Here is a 9,657-nt window from a genome sequence, read left to right as displayed (position 1 = left end):
CCCCTTTTTTTTTTTTTTTTTTTTTTTTTTTTCCTGTTGAGTTTTTTGGGGGTTTTTTTGTTGTTGTTGTTTTCCTCGGTCTTTTTGAGACAGGGTCTCCCTGTAGCTTAGAACTCACTGTGTAGACCAGACTGGCCTTGAACTCATAAAGATCTGTCTGCCTCTGCCTCCCAATCTGTGTGAACTTTTTAAGTGAACCTGGCCAAAGGTAATGCTTCTTACTTGGTCTACCAACTCACTATGTGTAGCCAAGAATGACCATAAACTCCTGATCCTCCTGCCTCCAACTCCAAAGTGCCAGAATTATACAGATGCACAGGGTCTTGCTATCCCTGGCTAGCCTCAAACTCCAAGATACTGTCTTCACCTCCCAGGTGATAGGATCACAGGCATGTGCCACTATGCCCAGATGTGTGAAAAGATTTCTAAACGTGTAAGATAACAACAAAAAAAAAGCAGTCTAAGTCAGCCATCAAAATGTAAAATTTTTGTAGCAGGCTAACTGAAACCAGGAACCAGTGAAATTTAACTTTAAGCAATGCAGAACAATTAAAATCTTGCTATGAGCTTGGCCTGTAATCTGAGCTAAGGCAGGATCAAAAGTTTTAAGGCCAGCCTGTGCAGCATAAGAATGTGTCCCAAACCAAAAAGTTGGGCTGGGCATGGTGGCACACACCATTAATCCCAGCAGGCAGATCTCTCTGAGTTTGAAGCCAGCCTGATCTACATAGTAAGTTTCAGGCTAGCCAGAACTACATAGTAAGATCTTGTCTCAAAATAAGCTGGGGCATACTCAGTGGTAGCTTGCTTGCCTAGCACACTACAGGCCCTGGATTCAATCCCCAGTACCATGCTACATACACACACATATATATGTGTATTTGTAAGCCAGTTATTTCCTGATTCTGCTCTTTTTAATCTAGAAATTTTTAACAAGAAAGAACTTAACCAGAGATGTGGTTCACCCCATAATTCTAGTACTTGGAAGCTGAGACAGGACTGCCAAAAGTTCAAGGCCAGCTTGAATTACAGAGTAAAACCCTGCCAAAAAACAAAGTTTTCTTAGGTTATAGAGAATGAAAAGGAAGGGCTCTCAGCTTCCTGAGGTTTAGCCCCTAAGGGTGCCTATTTAAAATTAGGATACAGCTTCTTGCTTTTGATGAGAAGTACGTGCTGAGTTAAAACTGCTACTTCCACACTATGACTATCTCACCTTGGGCTATATCCAAAAGGAACCTTACTTTCTGGAGACAAAATTAAGGAATAACTGACACAAGAGTTATCTAAGCTTTTAAACGACAGGACTTTTTGATGTTTGCAGACTGGTGTTTTTGGTTTATTTTTCAGGTTTTTAATTAAATCACCCAAATAAAACAGCACCTGTTGTAATTTCCTTCTGGGACCAGAGAATGAAGTGTCCCTCATAACTTCTCACAAGAACATTCACCTTGCCTTAACCAGACAAAACAACACAAGTCAGGGGGAGCTGGTTAGATCAGGATTTTTTATTCTTTGTTGGTTTAAAATGGCTAGTCAGAATAAAAAATAAAAGGGCCTCTGTATAGAGGCTGGGGTCTTCCCTATTTCGAGGTTAGAACCCAGGTACCCCCTCTACCCAGCACCATACCGAGGTGGGCTTAAGGGGTAACCCCCAAGGGACAACCGGAGAGGCCTAGGCCTGCCTAGTACTTGGAAGCTGAGACAGGACTGCCAAAAGTTCAAGGCCAGCTTGAACTACAGAGTAAAACCCTGCCAAAAAACAAAGTTTTCTTAGGTTATAGAGAATGAAAAGGAAGGGCTCTCAGCTTCCTGAGGTTTAGCCCCTAAGGGTGCCTATTTAAAATTAGGATACAGCTTCTTGCTTTTGATGAGAAGTACGTGCTGAGTTAAAACTGCTACTTCCACACTATGACTATCTCACCTTGGGCTATATCCAAAAGGAACCTTACTTTCTGGAGACAAAATTAAGGAATAACTGACACAAGAGTTATCTAAGCTTTTAAACGACAGGACTTTTTGATGTTTGCAGACTGGTGTTTTTGGTTTATTTTTCAGGTTTTTAATTAAATCACCCAAATAAAACAGCACCTGTTGTAATTTCCTTCTGGGACCAGAGAATGAAGTGTCCCTCATAACTTCTCACAAGAACATTCACCTTGCCTTAACCAGACAAAACAACACAAGTCAGGGGGAGCTGGTTAGATCAGGATTTTTTATTCTTTGTTGGTTTAAAATGGCTAGTCAGAATAAAAAATAAAAGGGCCTCTGTATAGAGGCTGGGGTCTTCCCTATTTCGAGGTTAGAACCCAGGTACCCCCTCTACCCAGCACCATACCGAGGTGGGCTTAAGGGGTAACCCCCAAGGGACAACCGGAGAGGCCTAGGCCTGCCACTCCTTCTCTCCATCCCATTTTTGGCATATGAAAAATATTGCTTTTTGGATTCTTCTCTCCTTGCCTTCGATTTTAAAGTCACGTTAACTCTGTAAGCTAAAGGGAAGCTTTGAGGGGGCTCACTGAAGAAGCCCACCATAATCTCTTGCCCAAAAATGGGGGATTGCAAAATGTTGTTTCTTTAGGCCAAGCTCTCTTCCTGATCCCCTCCCCCTACAATGTCGTGGAACACCTTTCCTGGGGAAACTAGATGTCAATGAGCCTAGAAAACGAACTCTCCTCTCCTAATCCTCTCCATATCTGACCGAGACCCCAGACTCACCTCTCCCCAGGTTTCTTTCCTAATCACTTATCACTTATCAACCAGCAGAAGGTGCTATTCCCTTCATTGATAACTGGGACAAAAGAGGGAACCATGGAAAGAAGGAAGACTGATGTCTCTTTTCCTGCTGGTCTGAGGGAAGGGAAGAATGAAGTGGACATTGATGTCTCTCTTTTCCTGCTGGTCTGAGGAAAGGGAAGAATGAAATTCCCCTATATATATCCCTCCCTTATTTTCCCATCCCAGGATAGATATATAATTTCTTTGATATTTATAATATATATATATATGTACACACACACCTGGTAACGCAGAAGAGGAAAAAAATAGAATCCGTAACAATAATAAAAAAAATTATTTCTGGTTTAAAAATGATCTGGTTCCCTCCAGGGCGAGCAATTGCACAAATGTCCACTGAGTCTGGTCCAGGGATCAAGAAAGGGAAGGTCTTAAAAGGTCAAAGGGGGTTGCTACCCAGTCTCAGGGCCCAAACTCCCAACTCCTCAACCCCATGGCATTTTATAAAACATTCCTCATTCTCTCAGAATCCGTGGTTTAAAAAATGTCCATGCAAGGGAGGGGAGCCCCTTGAGGGAAGGAAGGTGGCCACCTGGGGCCCTTTGGTGTAGGCGCAAAGGCATGGGAGAGGGGAGGCGCCCAAGGCTCACACCGAAATCTCATAGGTGGTACCACCCACCCCTGACACCTTCTTGACTCCTCCCCTTGTGGGGCTACTGAGAGGTGGCTGGCCTGGGCCAGGGGAGGCTGAGCCTATACTCTTGGGCTGCCCATTAGATTTGCTGTAGGCAGTCTTGAGCTGTACTTCATCTCTGGGGAAAAAAAGAAGAAACAGATATCAGCAAGGTGATACAGAACACAAGAAATTAAAAGTTGGGGGAGTGGACTTTGCCACATAACCCATTAATTTTCCCTAACAGTTGACATGGTTTCTAATAAAGACTGATTACTTCTCTCCCCAATGTCTTCCTCTCTAACAGCTATTTATATGCTTACTCTCTGACAAATAACACTTTCAGGAAGAGAGTATTAAGGGAAAATTATCAATCTTCAATCTCCAAAGAATTGCCCATGAAGTCAACTGAACATGAAAACAGAGTTCTCAGGCTGTCCCACAATTCATCTATACTAGAATGATGTGCAGCCAAAGACTTGATGCCTTCTGCAGGGCAGCATGCTAATTTTAAATTGGCTGAGGGCTAGGATAAAAGAAATACTTACTTGGGTGTCAGTAATGGTTGCAGTGCCACTTCCTCTGTCTCTGAGACACCTGCTGGGGCTTTTTGGCTGCTGTAAGACATTGATCGGCCCAGGTACGGGGCAGCTGGGGCTGGTTCAGGGGACCCTAGTCCCCGGCCCCTTAGCCCATCTGGTTTGCCAAAACGGGGGACAGCTGGGCGTCCCAGTGGAGTCTTGCCCAAGGGTGATCTCTTTGAATCATCTGAGGAGGAACTAGTACGAGGGGCATGGCCTGAGCCTGGTGTTGACTGAAGGCCCGAGTCCCCCAAGCCAGGTTCTTCCTCACGGCCTGCAAGCGGGGGTGACTGTCGCAGCAGCTTCTCTCGTTCCTGGAGAGAGGCCACAATGTGGCGTGACAGATTGTCATAACGGACTGGTGAGGGCTCTCGGTGCGCTGGGCCAGTTGGTACCAAACGTGGGTGCCTCTCGGCTTCCCGTTGCTGGGCCAGCCGGGCTGACAGGAAGGGAGAGGTGTAGCCTAAAGGTGGATCTGGCTCAGGCCCTGCCTGTACTGACTCAAAATCAGGGCTGTCTGAAGGAGTGAGTAGGCTGTCGTAAGACAGACTTCCGTTGCGTGTCTGATTGGCCAGGCTCTTATAGGAGGTGGAGGTGGTGCCCTCTGAACGAATGGATTGCAATTGGCCCAGCTCAAAGCCTGTGCCCTGGGCTGACTTGAGGCTGGAGGAACGTGAGCCACTGGACAGTGGATCAAAATGAAAGCTCTTCCCAAAGGTGGGAGACCGGAAACTCTCTGGCTCCAAGCTGGGCTCTGAGCGGTAGCTAGGATGGTGGCTGCTTTCTGCAATTGAGGTTGGCTCCTTCAAGCTGTCTCCCCGACTCAACTGGAGAAGAGAGTAAAACAGTCTTAGTACTCCTCTTTTGACAGATACTAGGCACCAGAGCCCAAAGAGTCACTTTATAGAATCCTAAAAACAGGATTCTATACCAGCAATAAACTGCAAACTTGGACACTAGAGGATTTACCCCTTAAAGCCAACCTATAAATTCAAACAAATATTTTAAGATGTAGGAAATGAGGCTTACAGAGAGTAACTTGGCAGAATTGGGTTTTGAAATCAGATCTGATACTAATTAGTGCTTTTATATATTATGCTACATTGTTCCTTCTTTGATGAAAAACAAAAACAAGGAAATTCAGCTACACTTATTAACAATTAATAAAATGCCCCTGGTTTTCTTCTGTTCCCTTCTGTTTTTACCTTCCCTAAGCACTGGCATCTGTTACGACCCCACTTCTCAGAATGCACAATACCTTGGCGCTGGAGGAATGAGGCATGGCAGCTGATGTACTGCTGCTACTATAACCTGGCCGGTACTTGTACATGGTAGGTGTAGGGGGGCTGTCCTTGCCCAAGAGGCTGCTATCTACAGGGAGGAAAAAATACAGACAGTACTTTACATGTTGTTCTCAATCTTCCTGGGGTTCTTTTTTTTTGAGATAGGGTCTCCCTGTAACCCCAGCTGGCCAGAAACTCACTACGTAGATCAGGCTGGCCTCAAACTCACAGAGATCCGCTTGCTTCTGGCTCACACAATAGGATTTTAAAAAAATATTTTTATGTGTATGTGTGTACTGCCTACATGTAGGTAAGTGCACCCATGTCATGCAATGCCCGCGGAGGAGAGAAGAGGCCGTAGGATCCCCTGGAACTGGAACGGTTGTTAGCTGTCATGTGAGTGCTGAGATTCGAACCTGGGTCTTCTGCAAGAACAGCCAGTGTTCTTAACCACTGAGCCATCTCTCTAGCCCCTACAAGAGGATTTTTTTAATTCACTGCTCATTCTAAATGGTACCCTTCCTTTTCCAGCTATCTGAAGAAAAATACCACCTGTTGAGTATTCTAAGTCACAATATAAGTAATATCTCCCAGCCCTAGCTTATTTTCTTCACAGCTCACAGGAGTATCCTTGTTTCTTTGTTACATTTCTAGGATCTCACCGATCAAGGCAGCCCTTACCCTCATTAGCTAGGCTGAGGTGTGTTCGCAGCCCAGTGTAACGGCTCAGGTCTGGCTTAGGAGGAGGTGGAGGTTCCGCATCTGCAGACTGGCTCTCTGTTATCTCTAGACTTCCCTTAGACTGAATAGATGAGGAAAAGGAATATTAGATTTGGTAAATTGTGCATTAAGGTAACATTAAGATATAAGAGAAATATTGGAGAATCAATTATGTTTCTAAACTGGAACAAAAGTCAGTTTAGGGATAATAAAGTTTCCAAAGGATCTAATTTGGCCAATTATTTGCTTATTTTTAATTATCTACAACTAACTACTTGAGGTCCTACCACCTGCAAGATGTTATGTCCTATAAAGACATGGAAATGGACTCCAGATCTACTACCACTGAACTTAAAATTGAATGGAGAACAGATTTGTATTTAAGTGATTTTAGCACAAACCAGTGAGTGATCCTATAGGAAAGATGTATACTCAAGTCAAGCTTCCATCTCTGCCATGGGTGAAATTTCCCAGATTACCTACCTGGCTTTACTTTCCTAACTCTCACCTTAGTTCTCCTCAGCTCTCCCTGGATGCCATTATCCATGATCTTCACAGTTATCTGCCCATCTGACACTTCTGGTCGAAGGAAAGGAGGTCTGATTACAATCGTCTTCTCTTTCTTTGGTCTCCCCAAATACCTGAGTATCAAGAATGAGAAGGCTTTGATTTATTCATCTCATTCAAAAATGACTACTAGTTGTGTACTAAGTATAAAACATTTTGCAAATGCAATAAATAGTCATGGACTGGGGTATAGCTCAATGATAAACAATAAAGCTGTGGGTTTAATCTCCAGCATCAAAAAAGTCTAGTGTCAGGCCTGCCCTGATTGATCCATCTCTCAACTCTCAGCAGAGAAGCGCCCTTATACAGAAGATTAACACAGAGAACAAGAGGCTGCAGAGTGCTCATCCCTGAATAGGATACCTATATCAAACCTCTGCCTCCCAAGGCTTAGGGATCATTGTAGAAGAAGAGGTAGAAAGATTGTTAAGAGCCAGAGGAGGCGTATGACCACAAAGAAACAGTTTTCCAGACAGCTGTCAGTTACTCCTATGAACTCACAGCCATGGTGACAGCATGGACAAGTCCCACATAAGCTCAAGCCAGACAAAATCTCAGCACAGATATGGGGAAGTGGGTAAGAAAACCCAACCCTATCTGTGGAATTACTGACAACTGATGGCTGCTAGGAAGGGGAGATTCAGTCTCATTTAAGACTCCAGTGGATGAAAGGCATATGGGGACACAAACCTTAACTCTATAGGCCATAAATAAATAAATAAATAAATAAATACACGAGTAATTTGGTAGGAGGTTAGTGACGAGGGGGGGCAGTTTGCAGATACAGAAAGGGATCTAAATATAATCAAAATATAAGATAAATTCACAAAAGTTCAATTAAAAATTAATTAAAAAGTCTACTGTAAAAGCTAATACTAAACTGATTTGATTCAATGAACATATGAAGGCATTATTAGGCCTTTCTAAGGAACCCTGCAGTTGAATTTTACTCATCCTCAACTATCTAAGGTATTTAGCCACATTTAAATACTACCAATTGAACTCATAGGGTCCACCAAAGGATAGGCATGTCTCCTTGTAGCACTAACCCTTCCTAAAAGGTCATTTCCCATTAGACTTTCCCTATTCAGAACAGGCCCATAGGAGACAAAGTTTGACCAAAAAATGACTAGTCCAAAGATGTTAAGTTTACCTGGGTGCTGGAGAACTGCAGAGGACACGGCTGACATTGTTACAGCAGCCATTGGTGAAGGGGTTCACACCTCCCCGAAATTTACCCGTAACCTAGAAGATAAAAAGGACCACATCAGTGAGTCTACGGGACCCTGATCAACAAATGCCAAAATGCAAATTTTTATTGACCCACTATCTGGGGAATATAAAATGGTACCTGTGATAAGAACAAGGATTCTAGAGTCAGTATCCTCAGTTCAAATCCTAGGTCTACCTCATGAAAATTGACCCTCAACATCAGTTTCCTGTGTAAAATGGAGTAACTTTCTGACTACTGACTAAAATAATACAGATGTTGAATTCCCTAATTTAAAATGGCATAGTTTGTACACATAATCCATGGGCATCTTATCTACTTTATTTCATCTCTCCATCACTTACACTACTGTTACTATATCTTATGTTATACAGTGTATTATTTAGTGAACAATGACAAGAAAAAAACGCATGCATTCTAATGTGCTTTTCCTCAAGTCTATTTCATCTACATTTTGGTGGATCCATAGATAACGGAAGGCTGAGAAGACTAAGCAATTAAGGTTAGCTATTATTATGTGCATAAAAACATCTTTTAGCAGAACTATGAGCTTCCTAAGGCCTGTTTCTACAAATTCACAGACTAAATATTTGCTAAAAGATGAGAACAGGCCATTTCTTAAGGCTTTTCTTTCTTTTTGCAAAGAGGGTCTAAGTAGCTCAGTCCTACTGCTTCCACGTTCTGAATGCTGATATTACAGATGTATACCCCCACTTCCAGCTGTAATTCTGCTTATTGAGGACCTAGGCCTACTTTCGCCACTACCACTAACCTCTACTTCATCATATAAAATATTCCTTAAGGCTCTATTTGTGAAAGTATTATGCTATTCATTATAAGAGCTTGAGACATGCTCCTCAGGTATCTCAGGTGTCTCTGTACCTGTTCATTGGTTGTACGTCCCCTAGCCACCAGCACCACGTGAAATCCTGTGAGGCCAGCTACAGGGATGAAAAATAAGCCAGCCACGCACATCACTGCCATTCTGATGCCACACAGTCAAGGAAAGCAGAGCAATGTTCCCTGACTTTCCCCAGCTCCACTGTGGCCACTTCCCTTTAACCTTACTATACAAGACTCAATTGTTCTTTTCACTCCCCACTCCAGTCCCACAACCCGAAGGCCTTGAAGGATACGTGACAGCTGTGCGGACCCCTGAGAGCTCCTCTATGTGATAGAGGACGTAAAGGAGGCCAAACCCAAACACACCCATGATGTGGGCTGTCAGGGAAAGGAGGAAGAGGAAGAAATAGCGGTAGTTTCGGCGACCAATACAGTTGTTCACCCAGGGGCAGTGATGATCAAATTCCTAGGAGCAAAAAGAGACAGACTGAACACAGGACAAAAATCGCCACTGTTGAAAAGAGGAACAAATGACAGAATTCACTTTAGTAATTCATGATCATGTTCACCATTTTAAAGTTCAGTTTTTTGTTTTGTGGGTTTTGTCATTTTGTTTTGAGACAGGTCTCACTAAGGAGCCCTGGCTGGCCTGGAGCTCACAGAGATCCTCTGGCTTCCCCTGGGTTGGTGTGTGCCAGTCACCATGCACAGCCTGCAAAATTTAAAAGGCTTTAAAAATTAAATTTAAAAATATTAAAAGCAGGTTCACCATTTTAAAGTTCAGTTTTTTGTTTTGTGGGTTTTGTCATTTTGTTTTGAGACAGGTCTCACTAAGGAGCCCTGGCTGGCCTGGAGCTCACAGAGATCCTCTGGCTTCCCCTGGGTTGGTGTGTGCCAGTCACCATGCACAGCCTGCAAAATTTAAAAGGCTTTAAAAATTAAATTTAAAAATATTAAAAGCAGTAGCCGGGCGTGGTGGCGCACTTCTGTAGTCCCAGCACTTGGGAGGCAGAGGCAGGCGGATCT

At 43.4% G+C, this 9,657-nt stretch overlaps 1 protein-coding gene across 2 annotated transcripts in view; it reads right to left on the bottom strand.

Annotated features, from left to right (window-relative positions):
- Positions 1-3,051: 3,051 nt before the first annotated feature.
- Positions 3,052-9,657, bottom strand: part of Zdhhc5 (zinc finger DHHC-type containing 5) — a 28,094-nt gene continuing 21,488 nt past the window's right edge. For both annotated transcript variants that reach the window (XM_008836159.2, XM_029564941.1), the window contains 8 exons: positions 8,925-9,097; positions 8,671-8,773; positions 7,711-7,802; positions 6,499-6,631; positions 5,952-6,072; positions 5,246-5,358; positions 3,955-4,814; positions 3,052-3,545 (listed from right to left, as the gene is read on the bottom strand). In XM_008836159.2, coding sequence (XP_008834381.1) covers positions 3,380-3,545; positions 3,955-4,814; positions 5,246-5,358; positions 5,952-6,072; positions 6,499-6,631; positions 7,711-7,802; positions 8,671-8,773; positions 8,925-9,097 — 1,761 coding nt within the window. In that variant the 3' untranslated portion in view covers positions 3,052-3,379. The remainder of the gene's footprint in view (positions 3,546-3,954; positions 4,815-5,245; positions 5,359-5,951; positions 6,073-6,498; positions 6,632-7,710; positions 7,803-8,670; positions 8,774-8,924; positions 9,098-9,657) is intronic.

Source organism: Nannospalax galili, unplaced genomic scaffold (genome assembly GCF_000622305.1).
Source record: "Nannospalax galili isolate Female #2095 unplaced genomic scaffold, S.galili_v1.0 scaffold337, whole genome shotgun sequence".
In the NCBI taxonomy this organism is placed as follows: domain Eukaryota; kingdom Metazoa; phylum Chordata; class Mammalia; order Rodentia; family Spalacidae; genus Nannospalax; species Nannospalax galili.
The sequence above is the reverse complement of the archived record's forward strand: the minus strand, read 5'-3'. Positions and strand labels throughout refer to the sequence as shown.